General features: G+C 48.1%; 1 protein-coding gene across 1 annotated transcript in view; it reads left to right on the top strand.

The window, feature by feature from the left end:
* Nucleotides 1-24,309, top strand: part of LOC113934966 (stimulated by retinoic acid gene 6 protein-like) — a 59,893-nt gene that overhangs the window by 12,954 nt on the left and 22,630 nt on the right. Inside the window, exons 3-7 of the mRNA XM_027616628.1 lie at nucleotides 11,399-11,474; nucleotides 13,233-13,333; nucleotides 15,995-16,125; nucleotides 21,237-21,357; nucleotides 22,925-22,970. Coding sequence (XP_027472429.1) covers nucleotides 11,399-11,474; nucleotides 13,233-13,333; nucleotides 15,995-16,125; nucleotides 21,237-21,357; nucleotides 22,925-22,970 — 475 coding nt within the window. The remainder of the gene's footprint in view (nucleotides 1-11,398; nucleotides 11,475-13,232; nucleotides 13,334-15,994; nucleotides 16,126-21,236; nucleotides 21,358-22,924; nucleotides 22,971-24,309) is intronic.

The raw sequence follows: 24,309 nt of genomic DNA, 5'->3' as shown, positions 1-24,309 counted from the left end.
GGGGAGAAAATGGAATAAAGACATGAAAGGCCTATTAACACCTCATCTCTGATCCTCAGAGCTTAAGGTTCGTGCCTGTGTCAGAGTCCCCCTGTGGACAAGTGACAGCCTCTCTCTGAACCTCGCTAAGGACCCAGCGAGACCCTGGGGGTGGGAATGCTGTGTGAGCTGTAAAGCACCGTTCTTTCCCGGGGCCCCCGTAGCTGGGCACGCAGTGAAGATCCCGTGCTTCCTGTGCCCCAGTGGAGAGCTCTGTTCCCCACCTGGCTGAGCTGAGTCTAGACGTTTCTCTGAGACACTGATGCAGCCGGGGCACCTAACCAGGATGTCCAGTTTGTTGGTAACAATGGGTCCTGTGTCTCTCGATAATGCTGGTGCCACCCCAGGAGAGCACCCCCAGGGCCCCCTGGGGGCCAGGCTGCAGCTTGGAATCCATCTGCAGCTCATGGAACAGCATCTGAGGGAGGCAGCTGTAGGGAAGGGGGACGCAGGCCTCAGTTAACAAAGCATCCAGACCCATTCTTTAACGCTCTAGCCAATTGCTGGCATTCAACCCATTCCACAGACAGGCAACCGAGGCTGCAGGAGGAGCAATGATTGACCCCAGGTTGCAAGCTGTTTGACTCCATATCCCAGACTCTTCCCTCCAGACATATCTGAGGTCCTACATGAGCATGAAAACACTCCATACACGCGCTCTAAGGGAGGTTACCGATCAGAGCTGACCATTTCTAGCTGAAAAGCAAGGGCAAAATGAATGGGAGTAGTCAAGGCAAAAGAGAAGGAAATGGATTTGGACACAGAGAAGATAGAAGCCCTGGGGCTACCTATGTGGGTTTTATGATAGTCATGGATTTAATTTTATTTTGCTTAAACAATTTAAAGTCTTAAAATTGGAAGTGTACACATTTATACAGAAGAAGAGGGAATAGTATATCGAACCTGCTTATTCCCATCACCGAATCCCACAGCCAGTCTGGTTTCGTGGGCACCCCCACCTCCTCCCCCGCTCCAGACAGCCTATCATTTCGTCATGCATCTCAGGTGTGAAGGAAGTTTGCTTCCCCCCATGGAACTCTTAAAGCTGTGCAGGAATGACCTGGCACACAAGGTCAAAGATTCACAAGCCCCTGTGTGTCTCCAGTCTTCGAGAGGTTTCAGACTGCCATGGCCACAGGCGCGGAATATGACATTGAGGAGTCCTAAAATGTGACAGAAAGTTCTTTTTTTTTAAAGTTTTTATTATGTTATATTAGTCACCATACATTACATCATTAGATTTTGATGTAGTGTTCCACGATTCATTGTTTGCAGATAACACCCAGTGCTCCATGCAGCACATGCCCTCCTTAATACCCATCACCAGGCTAACCCATCCCTCCACCTCCCTCCCCTCTAAAACCCTCAGTTTGTTTCTCAGAGTCCATAGTCTTTCATGGTTCATCTCCTCCTCCGATTTCCCCCCCTTCATTTTTCCTTTCCTTCTCCTAATGTCCTCCATGCCATTCCTTATGTTCCACAAATAAGTGAAACCATATGATAATTGACTTTCTCTGCTTGACTTATTTCACTTAGCATCATCTCCTCCAGTCCCATCCATGTTGATGTAAAAGTTGAGTATTCATCCTTTCTGATGGCTGCGTAATATTCCATTGTATATATGGACCACATCTTCTTTATCCATTCATCTGTTGATGGACATCTTGGCTCTTTCCACAGTTTGGCTATTGTGGACATTGCTGCTATAAACATTGGGGTGCACATACCCCTTCAGATCGCTACATTTGTATCTTTGGGGTAAATACCCAGTAGTGCAATTGCTGGGTTGTAGGGTAGCTCTATTTTCAACTTTTTGAGGAACCTTCATACTGTTTTCCAGAGTGGTCACACCAGCTTGCATTCCTACCAACAGCGTAGGAGGGTTCCCCTTTCTCTGAATCCTCGCCAACGTCTGTCGTTTCCTGACTTGTTAATTTTAGCCATTCTGACTGGTGTGAGGTGCTATCTCATTGAGGTTTTGATTTGGATTTCCCTGATGCCGAGGGATGTTGAGCATTTTTTCATGTGTCTGTTGGCCATTTGGATGTCTTCTTTGGAGAAATGTCTGTTCATGTCTTCTGCCTGACAGAAACTTCTTAAGTGACGGTCCACATTGCCAGGGTTTGAGTCCTGCTGGCTCCACCACTTACTAGCTGGGGAGGCTTGGACAAGCTTCCGGACCTTTCAGTGCCTCTGTTTCCTCATCTGAGAAATGGGGTGAATGGTGCCTCTGTCACAGGGCTGTCATGAGGACGAAGTTCGCTAATAAATGTACAGCCCTAAAAGCATAGCTTGGTGCACAGTGGGCCCTTGAGAAATGTCAGCCGTCCCTCCACCCACTGAGGGAACGTTAGTGAGCGCCTACTGGGGCCACATGCTGGGCCAGGAGCCGGGCTCATAGACATGAATAAACATGAAAGGTCTCAGCCCCCAGGGAGCTCCCCATCCAGCGGGTATGCGGACCCAGGAGGAGACACTTCCCAGCAGTGGGCTGGCTTCGATGACAGTGGGCTGTACCCCAAACAGTTCAGCCTTCTCGATTCACGAGTGACCAGACTGAGACGTGTGGGTCCTCTGGGCCTGAGGAGCCACGGCACTCAGCAGCAGAGCTGGGTGGCCTCGAAGCAGTCATTTCTGGCCAGTCCTCTTTATGTGAGGGTCTCAGAAGCTGGCGGCTCTGGAGGGCAGTGGGGCTCTTCTGGGCCCAGGTGCTGTGCTTGGGCCCCCCTGCTAGCAGCATGGAAGTGGGAGGCAGTTCACGGGGCCAAGTGTGGGCGGCCGCTGTGGCTACTGGTTAACCAGGTGAAGGACTTCAATCCACTGCATGGTCAGGGGGCCAAGGGCAGGGGCTTCTTTGCTACCCCTGCCTAGCAGGTGGCCAGGGATGCCAGGCTGTGCCGTGCAGTGGATTGAGAAGGGCTCAAAGACAGACACTCCAAGGACAGAGGAGCAGACAGGGTCTGGGGTCTGAGGAGGTGGAAACATAGCCAGCAAGAGGACTTTTTCAGCCCAGCAGCAGGAAGATCCCTTTTCTTTGGTCAGAGCTGTGCAGAAGCGGGAACAGGATGGAAAAGAACATCAGTTCTCACTGAGCATGAGGTGGGCACTTGACTCACTGTGTCTAATCGTCAGGATAGCCTGGAAGGAAGGCATTAGACCCACTTTCAGGATGAGGAGGAGTAAGGCCCAGAGAAAGCATGGCTTACCCATGGTCACACGGCGGCTGAGCGGTGGGGCTGGGCTGGCTCTCAGGTCTGTCTGGCTTCAGTTCCCTCCAGACCCTGCTGACTCGGTGAGATGGAAGGATGGGCTTTGTGGGGGAGAGGATGCCCCCGCTGGAAATGCCCAAAGGAGACATCTTGGCTGCCTGGGTATGGGTGTGGCGGGGAGGGTCCTAGAAGGTATTCAAGCATCTGAAGGGGTTGGATTCCAGAGCCTTCTGGTGACTGGGCAGGAGTCTGTGATTCCATGACTGAGTGGATGAGAGCATTTTCCCTTGGGGTGGACAGGACACAGCTGTGCCACATGCAAGCCCACCACACCCAGTGCTGCGTGTTTCTCATTCTCCCTCTCCCCTCCTACCCCTTCCTTCCTTCCTTTTTCATTCATTCGTTCAGCACCCACTTGGATTTGTTATGTACCTGTCCCAAGTCAGAGGCTAGGTAGAGGTAGGGCTGAGATGGGAGAGAGTTGGAGTTTAAAGCTGAGTGAAACGTTTCTTGCTTTGGAAAGGCCCGGGCTAAGAGTGAGAGCTCAGGCCTGAAGAAGGCACCTGCAACAGGAGGTAATGAGTGCCAGGGAGCCCTGTGGCTGAGGACCTGCAGGGAGTCCTTCCCAGGGGAGCGCTGAGGGACGGACTCTGGCACCAGGGAGATGAGCCAGGGCCAGGAGGCTGGTTCAGTGTCCCGAAGGGCAGGCTGATAAGGGCCTGAGCTAGAGTTTCCAGATGATCTCACCTGCAAGGCCTGGTGTTTGGGAACCCCTCGGTGCAAGGACAAATGCTTGTGGAGGGTGCCATGAGTCAGAGGCCTTCAGGGATGGGGGGCCCCCTGCCCTGGAGATCACCTCCTGGTCAGGGTTTTTTTTTTTTTTCCAAGCAACTGATTGAGAACCATTAATGGGCTGTAAAATTAATTTAGTGGTTATAACCCGCATTTTACAAAATAGAATGGGCCAGAATAAAATGAAGAGAATTAAATCAGATTAAAAATACTAGAGGACACTGTGCATATGAAGGGTATTGTGTTGTGAAAATTTGTTTCACGTGGGCACACATGCATACACACACGTGTGAACTGGGTCATGGCTATAGTGTGTACTTTACCACGACTATGACTTGTAGTCAAAAAACTTAAAAACACTGAACTGATCCAATCTCCTCATTTTCTCCTCATGGGAGAAGAAGTTAGGTTTGGGCTCTGGCCCCCTCCTGTGTTTTTTCCTCTAAACTTCTCTTTCTCCCAAAGCATAATTTATATTGACATCAGTTTCCAAACCCGAACATCCTCATTATTCTTTTTTTTTTTTTAAGATTTCGTTTATTTATTTGACAGAGAGAGAGAAAGAGACAGCTAGAGAGGGAACACAAGCAGGGGGAGTGGGGGAGGGAGAAGCAGGCTTCCACTGAGCAGGGAGCCCAATGTGGGATCATGACCTAAGCTGAAGGCAGACGCCCAACGACTGAGCCACCCAGGCACCCTGAACATCCTCATTATTCTTGCCCATGGCCAGAGCCAGGGCCCCATCTGCCCAGTGGTGGGCCAGGGAATGTGTAACAACTGGCTCTCTGGAAGAAAAATAGATATGTTTAACATAAGTTGTACTGACATAACAGATGTATCAAACAACTTACAAATAATGAAATATATAATGCTCTTTATTACAGATTCCATACAGCCAATTAATTCTCATGGAATGCTTTCATTGATTTTTGCTGAACTCTTTTATTTGTAGCCAACCTGCAATTGATGAATAAGCGTCGTTTCGACATGAATGTTATTTGATCGTTTTATTTACATTAATGAGTGAGACAACTGTGAAACTGTGAAGACAAGGGTTAGGTCAGAACTTCACTTGTTCATCAATTGATGGAAACTATTTCTCTAAGATGAATAGGATAAGAGTTTTTGAATTCTGGAAGAATATTTCCTCTTTTTTTTTTTTTTTTTGCTATTCACAGTGTCATGCCTACAAACATGTTTAAATGTAATCTGCATTATTAACATTTCTCTGACGCTTTATAGACACTCTACAAGACAGTAAAGCAAGCCCTGATTTGTAGGTTTGCCAATTTCCGTGGTATAAATATTCCCAACATGATATAAGTATTCCCAACTTGATGTTGGTGAACTTTGAGCGTGGGAAGAGATGATCAGTGGCTCGCCATCACATAGTTTCCATCATGCGGATACAATAGATGTAAATAACCTCAACAACATAGATGACAGTAACATAATTAGAAAGCGATGGGTTTTGAGTCTTACCTTTCTTTTTAATACAACTTATTTAATGATAAGTTTATATAATTTATTTTTTAACAGTGGTGGTGTTGAACAACTGGTTGGCAAAATTCCTGATAATGTGAGCGTCCCAAGCTGGTACAAGCCAGCCTGAGCACACTATTACATCTGCCGCGAACTCTGGCAGGATCGCAGGGAGGCTGTGCGTGAGGGGATTGATGGGTTCACGGAGGTGGGTCGGGGCTGGCCCAGAATCAGACACCCCAACACACAGACTGCTACATTGCTGGAGGCATGACGTGGACAGGCAGGCACCTGCGCACACATAGATACATGCACACGTGCTTGCACACGTGCGCGCGCGCGCACACACACACACACACACACACACACACGTCTTTCTCCTTCCCTAATCCTTCTCTGCACTGAGCAGATCTGCTGCTGCCCACCCACGAGGAGGCCAGTGCCGGAACTCACTGAGTATGCCTCAGATAGTCCTGGGCATCCTGGCTTTGTCTGCTCACTGGCCCGTTCTGGGCCTCAGATTCCCGAGAGAAGTTCCCTTGGATTCTTTTTTTTCTCTAAAGTATTTACTTATTCTTGAAAACTTGATAGTTGGAACATGAAGAAGGCACTCTTCTGCTTAACCAGCTCAGAGCGAGTTGACCTCAACCAAATGCATAGACCCAGCATTCCCCCGTGACAGTTCTTTTTTTTCTTCATATTTATTTTATTTTTTTAATTTAAATTCAATTAGCATATAGTATATTATTGGTTTCAGAGGTAGAGATTCATCAGTCTTGTACCCAGTGCTCATTACATCACGTGCCCTCTTTAATGTCCACCAGCTCCCCCCCCACCCCCCTCCACTCCAGCAACCCTCGGTTTGTTTCCTGTGGTTAAGAGTCTCTTATGGTTTGTCTCCCTCTCTGATTTCATCTTGTTTTATTTTTCCCTCCCTTCCCCTATGATCCTCTGTTTTGTTTCTTTTTTTTTCTTTTTTTATTTATTCATGAGAGACAGAGGAGGAGAGAGAGAGAGAGGGAGAAGCAGAGGGAGAAGCAGGATCCCAAGGAGCAGGGAGCCCGATGCGGGACTCGATCCCAGGACCCTGGGATCATGACCTGAGCCGAAGGCAGACGCTCAACCATCTGAGCCACCCAGGCGCCCCCTCTGTTTTGTTTCTTAAAGTTAACAGACATTGCTGAGCCTCTCTGTGCCGGGAGCTGGGCTGACCGCGGGAATCAGGGCTGAGTCTGCCACAGGCTGGGAGGCCAGGCACCTCTAGCAGCTCCAAGGAGCCCCATGAGCTGGCAGCTGGGGCTGGGAGGATGGTGACATGCAGCCTCACCCAGCCCCACCCAGCCTTCTGGGTGGGGTGTGAAGCCTCTCCTGGCTTCAGTTCCTCACTTTTAAAAGGAGATAACACAGCCTGCCCCCACCAAGATTCCTGCAAAGATTAGATAATCCAAAATAGCAGAATGCCAAGGCCATAGTGACACATAATTAAGTGACACATCCATTAAGGAAAGTTGTTATATATCATACCGTAACTTATTTCTATTGTGATAATGTTAGGGCCAAGGACTATGGGAGCACAGAGACCCCACCTCCCACTGACAGGGGATCAACAGGGGTGGGGGTGTTGGAGAAAGGAGCTGGGCATTGGGATGACCCATGCTCTAGATGCACCAGCTATATAGCACGCCTCATAGTGGCCCTCATGGCATTTTATTAAGAATTGTTTAGTTAATGAAAGATTTGTAATTTGTGCCACCACAAACCTTGCATGTTTTGCCTTTATGCTGATTTCACACACATCTTCACTTCAGAATGATGTTGTATGGCTTAGGGACAACCGTTAGTTTTTTCCCTGATCACAGAGCAACCCATTCCTTCATTCAACACGTGTTTATTGCCTCTGCTTTGTGCAGACACTGTGCTTAGCACTCGGATAGATGGACACAGCTGTCAAGCGGCATATCTCTGGGTACCGCAATTCGGAAAAAAGTCACAAGAAGGCAGTAGAATGACCTCAAATCCCACTACCCAGAGATGACCACTCTTCACAACTTGGGATCAAGCAGGAATTTTCTTTCACTTAACAGTCTATCATCCACACATTTCCAAGGCATCATCCGTGGAGAGTGGGTCTTCTACATTTGGGGCTGTTGTTTTGCTGCGGCCCTGTGGACGGTCGGCCTTCAGCACACCTGCCCCACCAGCCCTGGGCCTGCCGGGAAGAGGTCTCAGCGGCTTTTGAGCTTGGGTTGCCTGCAGTAGGCATCACATGTTCATGGCGGTGGCTGCTAGAGAGGGTATGGAGCCCAGGGGGACCAGACGCCACAGCTGTGGACCCGTTAGCTAGACAGCTGCTCTGTCCACCCTCCCTGAGCTCACCTGTTTCCAGCTACTGCCAGACCAGCTCTCAGCTCAGCCCCTCGAGCAGGAGACAGGCCTGCTGGTGAATCTGTGTGGGCAGCCACCCATCCAGAAGAGTCTGATGGGTCTGTATATATTGACACGAGAAATTTCCTTTCCTTAGTAAATGTATTTTCTTTCCTTGGTTAAATGAAGAAATCAAGTTTCGTCAGATCCCATTTTTTGCTTAACGCTATAGAGGTTATAAATATGCATAGTTATGGAAGGAGAAAGGACTTTTATTTATTACTTTATACATTTGTACATATTTTGAGTGTTTTGCAATGAGCATATATTACATTTCAAATGTTACATACATGCGAGAGAGAGAGATTGACAGAGTGAGGGATAGAGAGACAGAGAGAGAATCTGAGCCTATCTTTAGGCACCTTTTTGAGTATTTCCTTAGCTTATATTTTTCAGAAGTAGAATTCCTAGAAGTGGAATTGCTGTATTTGGAAGGTTCTTGGTGTATATATTGCAAAATTAATTCACAGAATGTTTATACCAGTTAACACTCTTACTACCAGTAAATGGATACTAACTTGTCTTAACCTTCAGTAATACTGGGTAGTATTTTCAATAATTCCCAATTTAATAGGTAAGATAGGATTTTATCTTAATTTCTCTTCTAATCTTGATTTGATTTTTTTCTTTTCCTGTAGTTTGTTGGAGTGATTGAATTTTCTTTCTTCCATAGATATTTTTTAATATACAGGTTTACACTGTATTTTTATTCTTCTGGCCATTATCTATGAATTTTTAACAACTTACTTAGAACTTCATTTTTCTTATAATGCCCAGAAAGAGAAAACAGTTTTCTCCATCATTCTGCTAAGCAAGAGAATGTGATGGTGCTGTTCTCCCCTCTGTGTCCACACTTGTTCCCACCCCGCCCTTACCCCCTGTGGGATATCACCTGGTATTTTACCTCCAATTCGGCATTTCACGCATTATGTGTCACAGTAACTACTCACCGAGATATTTATTTATTTAGAGAAAGCATGAGCGGGGGGTGGGGGGTTAGGCAGCAGAGGGAGAGGGAGACAATCCCCAACAGACTGTGCTGAGCTCAGAGCTGGACATGGGACTCGATCCTACAACCCTGAGATCATGACCTGAGCCAAAATCAAGAGTTGGATGCTTAACCGACTGAGCCACCCAGGAGCCCTGATATTTAACAATATATTTTACTCATTTCTCTGTTAGGTGTTGCTTCTTCCTAGAATCCTCTTTCTTATTTCTTGAGAATTTCTTCCACTTTTTTTTCCAGACTGTTTTTGCAACCTTGTGTTTCTAAGAATGTTATCTATATGTAAAGATATATCCACAGACAGGTCTTGATAGAGATATCTTTATAAATATCTTATATATATTTATATATTTATTTATTTAAATGTATATTTTCTTAAAATCCTATGCTGGAGGTTAACAGTAAATTCTGCCAATTTTTTTTTTTTTTTGCCTGCTGTTCCTCTTTGCGCCCCTCTACTTCCTCCTAGATTTATGCTTCTTATAAAGGATTTCCTGTAGTAATGAGCTCAGAGAGATTCCGACTTAACTTTGTCTCCTTAAGAGCAAGTTGCCCCTTCTTAAGTTTTTGGCTCCCTTTTGTGGTGTAATCTTCCCTCACATGTTTGATGGCTCTTGATTGTGTGCTCGTCTTTGTGACTGAGTGGCCACTGGGGTGCCCGCTTTCTGGAAGGTGGCTAGTGGGGGGGGGGCACCGCTAGGTGGAGTACCTCCGGGGCTGGCCATCTGGGAGGTGAAGCTCCTGGTCCCTGTGACCCAGAGCACTGCATCTCTTTCTCTCCGTGACCCAGACACACTACTCCCAGGGACCACCCCCCTTGCCCCTGGCTGTCGGCAGAGAGAGGAGGACAGCTGGGCCTCTGTGAGACCCCAGTTCACCATTCGGTGGGCTGCTGGCAACACTGTCCCGCTTGCCCTCTTGCACTATGGGCGTAGAGCCCTTTGTGTGGCCCCACAGTGTGTAGCCTTGTTGGCTCATGCTTTTTCTCTTCGCTATTATTGATTTGACAGAGAGAGAGAGAGAGAGCGAGAGCGCGCGCGCACAAGCAGGGGGAGTGGCAGAGGGAGAGGGGGAGAAGCAGGCTTCCTGTGGAGCAGGGAGCTTGACATGGGGCTCAATCCCAGGACCCTGGGATCATGACCTGAGCTGAAAGCAGACACTTAACTGACTGACTGAACCACCCAGGCAGCCATCTTTGCTATAATCCTAATTCCTCTCTATCATTCAGGGTCTTCTAGTAGTTTCTGTCCCTGATCTCCTTCTTGCTTTCAAATATCCGTTTTCTTTCTTTCTTTTTTTAAAAAAATGACATCTTTGTCATTTTGAGGGTTTCGTGTGGGATGGGCAGACTGATGTACATGCTCTGTGTGCCTTCCTGAGAGCAGAAGTGTGATCTTTACGGTTCTATCACATTCCTGGGTTCCCGCACCTTCCCCACCACTTCTAGGATCTTTCAGACCTGTGGCTACACATACCTGTGGAACATCGGGGTTTTCAAGAACTACAGGGGAAGGCGCCCTGCTCACGGGTTTCCCCGAGGAGTGGTCTCTCCTGAGACTTCTGAGGGAAGGGCAGGAGTTGGGGGCGAAGGAAGCCTGGAGTCGAGGTGGGGGGAGACAGAGTCCATGCAGATCTGCGAGTGGCCATGAGGGCACAGAGGGCGTGGAGTGGAGTCCGAGCAGCAAGAGCAAAGTATGCGGGAGCCCAGAATGGAGAGGGTCTCTGTCAAGAGAAGCCGTGGAACTGTCGTGTTGTGTTTTAGACTCGAGGTGCCAGCATCCCGCTCCTGCAGCCTGGGGAGAGGACATGGTCCACCGCCGGTGGTCCAGATGCCCGTGGCATTCCTGCGAAGTTAGTGAGGCTCCAACCTCCCTGCAGGGAGGCCCTTCCAAGGCTCAGCGGGGAGGGGTGGGCACCTTAGTGTTCACATGGCGGTATGTTTTCCTGAAAATATGAAAAGTAAGAGGATTTCATAGTTTTATTTGAAAAGGATGTCCAAATTAGATAAGCTTTGGGCCTCACAGAGCCTGAGTCTGTCTCCAGCTGCGTCATCAAGAAAGGAAGGAGCTAGGGGCACCTGGCTAGCTCAGTGGAGCGTACAACTCCTCGTCTTGGGGTCGTGAGTTTAAGCCCCATGCTGGGTGTAGAGATTACTTAAAAAATAAATTAATTAATTTAAAAAAAAGGAAGGAAAGAGTTAGATCTGGAGTTAGCAGGACAGTTGGGTAGATAATCAGGCTGGAGAAAGAAATATGGATGAAGATGAATTCATGTAGGGAAGATACATTGCAGGTAGGCAGCACTGGCCCTGAGGAAGCAAAGTTAAAAAAGATCAGATGATCTTAGTGGGGTACAAGCCAAGCTCCTGCCAGTGATGCTCAAGGCTGACGGGTCAGTGATTACAGTAGTGACTGATGGTGTGAATGTGGTTTTGGCTGTTTTTCAGAACCAGGCAGCTGAATGACACCTGTGTCAGCTCGGTGGACTTGGAGCTCTTTCTCCATTACTCCCTCATCCCATCAGTAAGTAAAGGCAGGGGAAAGCATGGAGCAGAGGGGAGGGGAATTGGGTCACTCCCATACACAGACTCCCAAAAAGGTCTGAATAGGTCAGCAGAGATATCAGCTGAATTTCCTCGACTTGCTCTCTTGCATTATGCACTAAAAAAGCAGGCAGAAGAAGGCTTTTAAGGGTCAATGAGTCAAGGACACTGGTTTTTAGGGGAATTAAAAAAGGCTCTTCTAAGGAAGCAGTGACAGCCGAAGTCTGTTGGAAGATGTGGTAAAGAGCCTCTCAAGCAGGGGGGAGAGCACATGCAAAGGCCCTGTGGAGGAGGGGAATGGAGAGTGTGAGGAGCTGAGAGGGCTGGTATGACTGGAGTGGGGAGCTGAGGTGGAGGTATCTGGGCCTGGGTCAGGCGGAGCCCTGCGGAGCTCTGTGTGAAGGAGTGGTGTCCGCATTCTAAGTGCAGTGGGAAGTAACTGGAGTGTTTCCAGTGCGAGGCTGGTGTGATCAGATTTCTGTTTTGAAATGAACTTTCTGGTCACATTGTGGGGATCAGGTTGAAGGTGGGCCCGAGAGGAGATGGTTGCAGATTTTAGCTCATCCTGGATCGTGGTGGTCAGCTCAAGATGTTTGGGAGGTAAGGCAGTAGGACTGGGTAATGCGTAGGACAGAGAAGTTAAGGAGAGGAAGATTTGAGGGTGACATGGTTTTCGTAGCTTGCACAGCCAGAAGAATGGTGGTATCTGCCATTCACTGGTTAAGGAGAATCAGAAGAGATCAGGGTTTGGGGTGGTTGAAGGAACAGGGCAGGGAGGCAAATCATGAATTTCGTTGAAGACATACTGAATTTAAGAAGCTTTCAATACGTCAAAAAGAAATGCCAACTCTGTAGTTCAGTGAACAGTTATGGAGCTCATGGATAAGGTCTGGGCTGAAGAGTCAAGTGTGTGAGTCTTCTGGGTGTTGGTGGCCATTGACAGCATGGATGTGGGTGAGAGAATCCAGTAATAAGAGGAGGGGTCCTTGGACTGAACTATGAGGAGCTCCCGACTTTAGTGGTTGAGGAAAGAATAATCCAGCAGAGGAAGCTGAGAGGTAATGAACACCCTGAAAAGCACAGCTGATGGAAGCCTAGGGAAGAGGGTGTTTCTAAGAGGAGGAAGTGGTCAACACTGTGGAACGCAGCTGACAGATCAAGCCAGATTTGGGCCTCAAGTTTCCACTGGATTTGGTAATTTGGTAATTTGCGACTTTGGCCAGAGCTCTTTCCATGGATGGGGGTCAAGCCAGGTTAGGGGGTTGAAGAGCAAGTGGGGGGTGAGGAAATGAAGACTGCGAGAGTAGATAGTTGTCAAGAGGTTTCTAGTAACAGGGGAGAGACAAAGGGCATCAAGGATTGGGAATATGATTGAATCCACAGTGGCGGGGGTGAGGGGTGGGGGTGGGGAGCGAGCAAAGAAGGATTTGCAACCTGACAGGTATTATCCCCTTTTTACAGCTGAGGAAATGGAGATTCAGGGAAGTTAGGTCTCTCTTCCTGTCAGTCTGTGGGGGAGACGAGATTTGAACCTGTTCAGGGCAACAGAGAGGAAAGCTCGGTACAAAACTGAGCTTTCTGGAATCTCAAGGGTACATGCCCCATCTCCCGGACTTGGGGGTGGGGTCACAGACACTCTGCGCCCTCTGCTCACCCTCACCTTCTCTTCCAGGGAAGGCTCCAGGGCCACACTGGGGATGAATGTTCCCACTGACACTCTCATCTTCTCTTCCCGTAGCTTTTCATCATTTTGGTCTTGTCCGTTCTCCAAAGGCGAGAGCGCCGTAAACAGAGAGATGATACTTCTCACCTCCTGGGGAACCACTTTGAAATCATCATGTGAGTGGAGCTAGGGCTGATCGCTACAGCTTGGGGAAGCCTGTGTTTGGGGTCAATACCTGTTGTAAGGCCAGGACAACTCCCCATTAGCTCTCCAGCCTTGCCTCCTCACCAACCCCCTTCCCCTCCCTGCCCCACCCCAGCCCAGCTCCGGGAGTTCAGAATTGGCCTCCAAGCCAGGGCGGCCTCAGCACCCAGGGCTGCCCAGGTGTGATGAAAACGTCTCAAGGAGACTCCGCTCACTATGGGAAAAGCCTTCCCACACCCAGCACTATGGCAGCTTCGGGAAGCAGGAGGAAGAGGGTTCTCAGTCGGCCACAGGCAGCAGCAAGCATCTATGCTGGGAGGCGCCATGAGTCACGCACCAGGAGAGCCTTTGCTGGCTCTGCCATTCTGAGTCTCTGCACCCCTTAGCACGTTTTTCCTTAAGCTCTAATCGTTTATATCTCTGCCGCATCACCCTTTAATAATTCATAATAATGATAATGAAGCAGATAACAGTTACTGCACAGTGACCGTGACCCAGGCACTGAACCATTTGCTTTGCCTAACATTACTTGGAGTAACACTCTTGCTGGCCTAGCATGCTGGAGGTTCTTATCCTCATGTAATGGATGAGTAAACTCAGGCTCAGAGAGGTTAAGTGACTTGCCCAAGTCCACACAGCTAACAAGTGACAAGAGCTTTCACCGAGGTCTGGTTGATATTTGCTCTGATTCCCCCCGACATCATAGCCTAAGCAGTCTCAAGTATGTAAACATGCTAAGGTCTCCACCTTGGATTCTGGAGAAGGGAGAGGAAGCCAGGGTGTCGAGACCAAGACTAGCGGTGACCTAGGGATTCAGGGTGACAAAGGGAGCCCCTGTACCAGTTCTGAGGAGCAGACTCATTCTGGATAGCCCCCATTGGAAGGGTCAGCCACTCCCAAACTGCCAGGCCTGAGCTACGCTGGTTGGGGCGCAGAGGCAGACTCTGCTCTGGGCATCTGACATGCAGGGCCTCGTGCGGGACTTTTTAAGAAGTAGGAGCTCTGTATGGGTCATGTGGAACTGCTTTGAATTTGATTGGTAACAGCACACCTTGCTTGCTCCCTGGCCACTTTCCCATCAAAACCCCTGCTTTTCTGAGGAGCTCTGGCCCACCATCTTCATGCATCAGAAGCCCCTCACATGTGCGTGGCACACCACAGTTTGTCAAGCAGTTCTTCATTTGCCGCCCATGGTGTCTCTGACATGAGCAGAGTGGGGGCTGCCATCTGTCTGAAAGATATGCAAACAGTCTCACATATCTCTGAGGTACCATGGGTGGGACTGACTGAATTCGGTTCATGTCCACAAAATGCGTGTTGGTGAATGTGCAGTGAGCACCTACTCTTTTCAAGATCCTGTGCTAGGTACTCACTCCTTGGAGTGTATCGTTTCCTAGACAAACAATAATGCAGAGAGGTGTGCTGCGACACGGACATGCCCTTAGGGCTGAGGGGACACAGACAAGGCAGCAACTGGGTGGGCCTGCGGGGAGTGGTCGGGGTGATGGTGGCTTCCTGGAAGAGGTGCTCCTTGAGCTGAGACTTGAAGGGGAAGCTGAGAAAGACTAAGGGGGCAGGAGGTGAGATCCAGATCCTGGCCCCAGGTCCCTGCCTCCATGCATTGCTCCCATTGCCCCCAGAGTTTTCACCAAAGTCGCTTCAGATGCCACTTTGATGGGAAAGTCTTCTCTTTTTTCCAGATGTGGTTTTTTACTTTGATCTAGACAGAGCCATTTTGGTTAGAAGAAACAGATATCCTGTAAAGCTTGTTTTTGTAAAAGGAAAAGAAAGGATTTTTATAAAGTTACAGAGATTTCACAGGAACTGGCAAGGCTGGCCTCATGGCCACTGGGTCTCTTGAGATGGGCATTGTTGGGAGACTAATTCTATTCCTGCCTCCCTGCATCACAGGAGCCCCTCAGCACCATTTTACTAGTGTCCTCTCTGCTGTCTGACTTTATCATCTGATTTAGGATCTTTGCTTCCCTAAAACTTCCACTTGCCTCTAGCACCAACTCTGATCCCAACTTGGCATGACTTTCCAGAAGAGAATTTTAACAGCTGACTGCCTCATGTCCTCAGGTCAGAAAGCCAAAATCCAAGACCAGGCATCTGATTGGCCCATCCAGAGTCAAGTGGTCACCCCCTGGTCCAATCAGCTGTGGCTGGGAAGGTATGCTGGCGTGGAACCAGCATGGCCAATGCTACCCAGACCCTCCCAGGGATGTTGGGGCTCTCCTAGTGGCTGGGCACAGGGCAGCCTCCCCCAAGCCTGTCGAGTACATGCTCCTTGTTACGGTCTCCTGAGTCATACTGCCTGTGTCTCTCATAGATGAAACTCATCCATTTTTGTTTGTTGTCATGGTTATTAGTGTCCTTGCTTGTGTCCCTCCCCCCACTCCCCTCCCCCAAGCCTTGGAGCTCCTCAAGGGCAAAGATTTTGGTCTTCCTCACTTCAGTACCCTGAATCCATGCTTACCCCCAGAATTAGCCCTGAGGGCCTCAGAAAATGTCAGTTGAAGTGAATAATTCACCACCCCATAATCCCTCCTCAGGGTAGGATTGATACTTTGGAGGTGAACTGTGGGAATGAGCCACAGTCTGGCTTCATGAGCTGTTTCTCTTGTTCACAGACCTCTGGACTTGGTGGGCACCTTTAGTAACCGATGGTCCTATGGAATCGCCTTTGGGGCCACAGCCAATAAGGTCATGTTCTTGTTCTCGGAAGGCTACCAGCCCTTGCAGATCCCGCAGTGGGCCCAAGGTAAGGACTGCCTCATACCCGCTGGGAATTTTGCGATGGCAAGTCTTGCTCTCAGAGATTGCGTGGCAGGGGTTCCCTGGGATCAGGGGATAAAAAAAATAAATGTTATATGAGTAGTCCGCTTCTTCGCTGCCTGTAACTTGCCCAAGAAAAATGCCTTGCCTGCCAGGTCAACGCTTGTTTGTGGGGCTTTCTCTCAGGGAGATTCTGAGCTCCTATAGACATAGAACAAAGGCTCAAAAAGTAGGTTCACCATCACCTACCCCAAAAATTTGAGTCCTGAGTCCTAGCCATCTCTGCCTTCTTGATATCAGCAAGCCCTGGGATTCCTCCTCACAGAGCAATGCTTATTTCTTTGGCCATTGGTCTGAGGCCTCTTCGTTCCCCATGCCTCACGTTCTCCCTGAAGGATCAACTCTAATTTACGTATTCAGCCATTCCAATACAATGACTCCAAACCTCTCTGTCCAGCCCAGTTCTCTCTCAGGGCCTCCAGGCCTGTAAGAGCAAATGCCCACCGGCATCTCATTAGTCTTTAGGGAAATGCAAATTAAAACTGACATGATATACCACCACACATCTCTTTGAGGTGTACAGTCTGATAAGTCTTGACAAATGTTTACGTCCATGAAATCATGACCACAATCAAGACAATGAATTCCATAATTTCCTTGTCGCCTTTTGTAATCTCTCCTTCCCACCTTATTCCGTCACTGCCCTCATCACTGATCTTTTTCCAGAATTTTATATAAATGGAATTATACAGAATGTACTTTTTATTTTTGGTGTGGCTTCTTTCACATAGCATAGTTATTTTGAGATTCATATACATTTAACATGTGCCAGAAATTCATTCCTTATTATTGCCAGGTGGTGTTCCATTATATGGAGAAAACAGTTTGTGTACCCACTCACCTTTTTTTTTTTTCTTTACAAGATTTATTTATTCATGAGAGAGAGTGAGCGTGCCCCTGGGGTGGTGGGTGGGGTAGCGGTGGGAGAAGGAGAGGGGGGAGACACTCAAGCTGCCTCCGCGCTAAGTGTGGAACCCAACCTGGGGCTCAGTTCCATGACCCTGAGACCATGACCTGAACCGAAACCGAAAGTCAGCCTTGTAACCCGCCACACCACCCAGGTGCCCGCCCATTCACCTTTTGATGGACATTTGATTTATTTGCATCTTTAGCTATTACAAATCAGGCCGCTATGAACATTTGTGTACAGATCTTTGTGTGTACCTCTGCTTCCATTTTTCCTAGGTAAATACCTGTGAGTGGAATGGCTGGATCATACACTTCCTGTAGTAGATCATACTTTTTAAAGAAATTGTCAAACTGTTTTTCAAAGTGATTGTTCCATTTTAGATTACCACCATCAGTATGTGAGACTTCCAGTTTCTCTATATCCTTGGCAGCACATGGTCAGTCTTTTTGTTTTTTATTTATACTGTTCTTGTCAGTCTCTTTTTATTTTTCCCCTTCTTTCTCAGTTTTTATTTTATTTTATTTTATTTTATTTTTTAATTTATTATGTTCAACTAGCCAACATATAGTACATCATTAGTTTTTGATGTAGTGTTTGGTGATTCATTAGTTGTGTATAACACCCAGTGCTCATCACCAGTCGTGCCCTCCTTAATACCCATCACTCGGTTACCCCAACCCCCCACCCTGCTCCCTTCTGTAACCCTCAGTTTGTTTCCTGGAGTCAATCTCTTTTTAAAATAATTTTGGGGGCACCTAGGTGGCTCAGTCGGCTAAGTGCCTGACTCTTGATTTTAGCTCAGGTCATGATCCCAGGGTCCTGGAATCGAGTCCCTCATTGGGCTCCTGCTCAGCAGGGAGCCTGCTTCTCCCTCTGCCACTCCCCGTTTGTGCTCTCCCTCGCTATCTCTGTCTCTCTTTCTGTTTGACAAATATAAAAAATTAAATCTTAAAAAAAAAGAATCTTTCTCTGCCCCTCCCCACCATACCACCCTACTCTCTCTCTCAAATAAATAAATAAATCTTAAAAAAAAAGATTCTCTCTCTCCCTCCTCTGCCCCTCTCTCCCACCCCCATTCATGCATGCACTGTCTCTCTCAAAAAAATTTTTAATTTAATTGCATTAGTTTCAGGTGTACAACATAATGATTCAACATCTCTGTATGTTATACTCTGCTCACTGCAAATACAGCTACCATCTGTCACCATACAACACTATTATAATATCATTGACTGTATTCCCTTGGCTGCTTTTCTTCCTGTGACTTACTCATTTCATAACTGGCAACCTCTAAGTCCCCTTCACCCATTTTGCACCCCCTCTCTGGCAACCATCAGTTTGTTCTCCATAAATATAGATCTGATTCTGCTTTTTGTTTGTTTGTTTATGAAATAACAAGTGTTGGTGAGGATGTAGAGAAAAAAGAACCTTCACGCACTGTTGGTGGGAATGTAAATTGGTACAGCTACTGTGGAAAACAGTATGGAGAGTCCTAGAAAATTAAAAATAGAATTACTCTATGATCCAGTAATTCCACTACTGGGTATTTACCCAAAGAAAATGACAACACTAAGTTGAAAGGATATAAGCACCCTGTGTTTATTGCAGCATTATTTACAATAGCCAAGATATGGAAGCAACCTAAGTGCCCATCGATAAATGAATAAAGAAGATGTGGTACACACACATACACACACACACACAGAGGAATATTACTCAGCCATAAAAAGGATGAGATCTTTGCCATTTGCAACAACATGGATGGATCTAGGGGGTATAATGCTAAGTGAAGCAAGTCAGACTGAGATAAATACCATATGATTTTACTCATATGTAGAATCTAAAAAACAAATGAATAAACAAAGTCTTTTTAATTTTAGCCATTCTAAGCATGTAATGCTGTCTTATTGTGGTTTTAATTTGCATTTTCATAATGACTGATGATGTTGAGCATATTTTCATGTGCTTATTTACTATCCCTATAGCTTCTTTGGTGAAGGGTCCAAATCGCTTTCCTTATTTATAAAAATTAGGGTTTTTGTGTTCTTCATATTGAGTTTTGATAGTTCTATATCTAGTTCTGTATATAAGTCCTTTATCAGATGTCTGAATTACATTTGCTCCTAGTCTGTGGCTTTTGTTTTCATTCTACCAACAATTTCTTTTGAAAAGCTGTCTTAAAATTTTGATGAAATCTAATTTATTCATTTTCTTTTATGGATCATGCTTATGGTGTCAGAAAAGGGATCTTTACCTAATCTAAGGTCATTTAGACTTTCTCCTGTGTTTTTTCTGGAAGCTTTATAGTCATGATATTTCGCATTTAGGTCTATGATACATTTTGAGTTAATGTTTTGCATATAGTGTAAGGTACAGATTGAAGTTCATTTTTTTTTTTTTTGCCTTTGGTGATCCATTTTTTCCAATACTTTGTATTTCAAAAACCTGTCCTTTGCCCACAAAATTGCCTTTGGACCTTTGTCAGCAACAATTGGCTATATATGTATGGGTCTGTTTCTGGACTCTGCTCTGTTCCATTGATTTGCAGCCTACGAGGGCTCCAATCTCTCCACATCCTCCCCAATAGTATTTTCTATTTTTAAAACAATGGCAGCCATCTGAGCACGTGTGAAGTAGTATCTAATTGCTGTCTGGATTTGCAGGTCCCTGAAGACCAGCGCTGTGGGGCACCTGGCAGGGTCAGAACATCATTTCTTGCTTTGTGGCTCGAAATTCCTCTCTTCTGTTTTCACAACATGATTATAGAGGTGTATCCCCCTAACACCCTCAGCCTTTCCCAGTCAGCCTCTTCCCCCCACTGGCATCTGGACCCACTGTTTCCCAGCTCCTGATGTTCCTCTCCCTCTCACTTTGGAGTCTGACGGGTCTGCAGGCCGCCTCCGTGGGGGGCTGTGTCGTGGGAGGGGCCTGAGGTAGTCAGCAGGCTGAGGTCACGGCCGCCGGCTTTTTCTCACCCGTGACTCACGGTCTTCAGCACCTTGCCCACTTTCAGCTGGGATTTCAGCTTCAGTGTCTTGTGTCTGCTGGCAGGTTGAGGTTCTTCTTTTCTCAGGCCTTCGGACATCCCGCTGCCTTCCTCTGCTTCCTCTTACTCAGATGTCGAAACCAAATGGTCTCGAGACCTAGATTTCTGGTAGATGTTGTCTGTGGGTTTGGTTTTGCCATCTTAGTTACTCTGTCTGCTTCTATGACAGGGAGATTGCAAAATTATGCTCTTGTGGCTTCTATCCTCACAGAAATTCTTCCTTGTATGGAGGGCCCTGTCCTGCCGGCCGCCTGCCGTTCACATGCATGTAAATACGGACCAGCCGCAGCTGACCACCTCCCATCTGAGGGAGGAATGCCCTTCCTTCCCTTCTCTCCCTCTTACAAACCCCTGCTTGTATTTCCTGGCCTTGCTAAATGTCACCACCTCCAGAAAGCCTTCCCTGATCCAGACCCTAGGTGAAGTCGGTGGCTTCCCCTTCTTGTCCCCATAGCGGATCGACTGTGCCTCCGTTAACACACCACTCACCTTCCTCCCTGTCTTCTCTATTGGACTGCAAGCATCTCAAAGCAAGAAGCTTGCTCATTCTTCCTGTAGCCTTAGTGTCTGGCTCTGGAGCCAGCTCAAAGCAGATACTTTGTGAAGGTCGTCTTGCACGATTAGATTTTCCTGGAGCCTGTTAGATTCTCTAAGAGCTAGTCAGTGGCAGAATGACTATTATCATTTGCTTGTGTAGAAAGGACAGGAGGTTTTGTGCACACACATCACTACACTTTGTGTTGCCATGGTGCTCTCGCCGTGCTGTACTCTTGGTGGTTGCTGTTTGTTCAGGTATGTGGTTTGCCTGCACCTCATAGTGTGAGCTGCCCAAAGGCAGGGACCAGGTCTTCTTCATCCCAATACTTAGCCAGTGCCTGGCATGGAAGAGGTCCCAGGAAGGGTCCGTTGCAAGAGTAAAAGGCATTCCCGCATTCCTCCTTGCTGAGCTGGGGCTTGTCCTCTCATCTCCTTGGGTCCTGAGGCCTGCGACTGGAAGTCGGTGTAAAGCCCCATAGCTTCCTTGGGATGCCCGGAGCCCGTGGAAAAAGATTCATGGCATCTCTGGCCCTGTCTCTCCCAGCCTTTGTGCTGCTGATCGGAGGCATGGAAGTCGGCCTGTCCCACTTCCCCTTCTTTGCCTGCCTCTCGTCGGAGTTCCGGCTGCTCAGCTCCATCCTCGGCTTCGGCTACTCTCTGATCTGGTAAGACGGACGCTGCCTGCCTGCCTTCCTGTGACTCCTTTGGCCGTGGCTGACCTCTGGACAAAGGGCTGGGGGTGACCTCTCAGCTCCCTGGGGAGGGCTTCTTTGCCCAGACCTGAGGCTCATGATGGGCAGGTGGGGTGACTGGTCCCGGGTTCCACTGTGGCCTCTCTGTGGGACCGCACTTTAGGCTGCAGAAGGTCAGGCCAGCATGCTTTCTGCTTCACAGCCCACTTGTGATTAGAATATTCCCCGAAGTCAGCGATGTAGCAAACTTCATTTCTGTAAACTGCCCAGGGTCCCAGTGGGGGGATGCAGGAGTCCCATTTGGATGCTTCTCTTCTGTGCTGGCATGTCTCCCCCAGGAGCCCAGGGGAAGTCCATGCACCTCAGCTTGACGTTCAGGGCCACTGCGGTCTGGCATCTCCTATCTCTCTATCTCCCACAGTGTCCAGCACACACCCTCCGGTCACACCAGACTCCTGCGTTCCTTCATCCACCCACTAACTCGGCAAACATGCTATTATCTCCTCACTCTGAGCCAGGGAACACGCTAGATAACAAGATAACCCCTGTGGGTCATGCTTTCTGGTCTCTTTGTCTATATTTTGCTGTTTCCCCCGTGGATTATCTTCCCCAACTCGATCCGGTGGTAGATACAGGCTCATCCTTCATAGATTGTCGACCCCACAGATGGAGAACTTCTTGACCCTCCTGTTGATTTCTGTGCCCTCAGCACTGGCACAGGACTGGCCCCAGGAGTCTTTGCTGCCTGAATAATCCCACGGGCATTCTGCTTTCGCGCCTCTGTCCCCCTCACTGAGCCGGCTTCCCCCCTGCAGCACTTCTGTGACGCAGGGGGTCCTTAGGCCCGTGTGCAGGCCACTGCAGGGGCTCATAAGCAGCTGACGCCCCAGTGACTACAATTCCTAAGTCTGTAGATGGCTCGCTTTATAAAATGAAAAGAGAGTGTGTCCGGGGTTAGACGTGGAGTAATAGTACCATCTTGTTGGCCTCTGACAAACCTTTGCCCTGGGGAGGAGAGGGTGGGGGGACTCACTCAGCGGCTCGCACTCCCTGGGAGATGAATCGGGCTGGAAGGTGACCAGGACCGTGTGTTGGGAGGCTAAAGCCTTGAGACTTGTTCCTCGGGGCACCATTTCCAGACAAGGCCAGGCTGGGCAGAAGGAGCATGGACACCAGAGTTGGGAGACCTGGGCCTCGGTCCTGGCTCCAGGTGTGACTCTGGACAGATTCCTTTACCTCTGCAGGCTTCAGCTTGTGCCCCTGGCAGGGAGAAGGAGCTCCCTCACGGACTTGTGCTCTGCTGTGTGGATCCCGGGTTTGTGTCCTATCTGAGGGCATGTGAGATGAATTTGGTGCATGTACTTTAGCATAAGCAGGGTGTCTGATCTGGGAGGGACGTACGTACATGGAGGCCTGGGCACCAGCCCTCCGGAGGAGGAAGGAAAGGGGAGGTAGCTCCAGGCTGATGGGATCTGGGCTTCTTTTCAGGGACCATGCTAGGAGCGGCCACAGTACCCCAAACCCTGTTTTTGTCCTGCAGGTTTGCTGTCACCGTCCTTTACATCACAGAGTGTCCCCATGGGCAGGTGAGTCCCCGCTGATCTATGTGTAGAGTATTCAGTCCTGTCACCATGACCAATTTGCTGTGTGACATTGGACAAGCCCCTGCCACTCTCTGGGCCTCAGTTCTGTGAACAGAAGGAGAGTTGGAGCCATTCATGATTCCATTTGTACAGCACCTTGTGTTCATCAAGGTGCTCATTCACAGACATATGTTCCCTCAGCTGCTGTTCACAGCAGTCCCTCAAGGTGGGGAGCCTCTCAGCAGACCTATTTCACAGGTGAGGAAATGGAGGCCAAGTGTATTAACTCTTCAGAAGTAGCAGATTCGAGAGTTGAGACCAGGTCTGGCTGACTCCAAAGCTCATTTCTTCCCATTCCTTCACGTAGCCTTACTTTCTCTGTCTATACAATGGGAGACTAGGGCTGGATGAACCCTCCAGGTTTGCCGTGCATTGTCCTTCTTGGAACTGGGGGGTTGGTTCATCTCTTTGGCCTTGTACGTGAGGAAAAGGAGCAAGATGAAAGAGCATGTCACACTGCATCTAGAAGAGTTACTAGGCAGGTGGGGGGAGCACCAGCGGGCCACTGGGGTTAGGAGCTGATGGGAGCCTTGCCAAAGTCTCCCCTGGGTTTCACTCACTGTGGAGACTATAGGGTGTGATGAAGAGAGTCTGGGGGAGCTGGATTGGAAAATGAGTTTGGGGGCTGGGCTTTCCCTCTGCATCTCTATGCTGAGATTAAGAACATTCTAGCATACCTCTGCCCAGAAAGATGCCCTCCACTCTGCTCATAGTGCCGGAGATTCCAGCTCACAGGCGTTTTCTTTGGTACCTTGGAGAGCTTCCAGTCTTCCTGAGGTTCTTCTGAAATTTGAAATATTCATGGTTAATTAAGGAAGAGGGCAGGGTCTTACCTCTATGCTCAGAATCACTAACGTTAAGAACTGCTATGTACTAGGTGTTGTTTGAGGCTCAGCCCCCCAGATTAACCATTGCATAGTTCAGGGTGCTTCAAGGCCCTTTGAAGGCTGTTAGTGCTGTCCCCAGTTCACTGACAAGAAAGTGAGGCTTAGGGACTAATGGGACTTATAAGTTAAAAACCAAGGGACTGAAATTCAGACTAAGGTAATTATAAAGATTTCATCTCATGTTCTCAAATGTGTTCATGGAAACATAAAAATGAGACATTGGAAGGGTCTAAAATGTCAAGTATTGGAGAAACTTGAAATAAAATTGGTTCATCTATATTTTTTAATATATTTTTTAAAGATTTTATTTATTTATTTGAGAGAGAGAGAAAGAGAGAGAGAAAGCACATGAGGGGGGGAGGGTCAGAGGGAGAAGCAGGCTCCCCGCCGAGCAG

The sequence above is a fragment of the Zalophus californianus genome, chromosome 13 (assembly GCF_009762305.2).
Source record: "Zalophus californianus isolate mZalCal1 chromosome 13, mZalCal1.pri.v2, whole genome shotgun sequence".
Classification (NCBI taxonomy): Eukaryota; Metazoa; Chordata; class Mammalia; order Carnivora; family Otariidae; genus Zalophus; species Zalophus californianus.
Note: the sequence above shows the minus strand (reverse complement) of the source record. Positions and strands in the feature narration are given on the sequence as shown.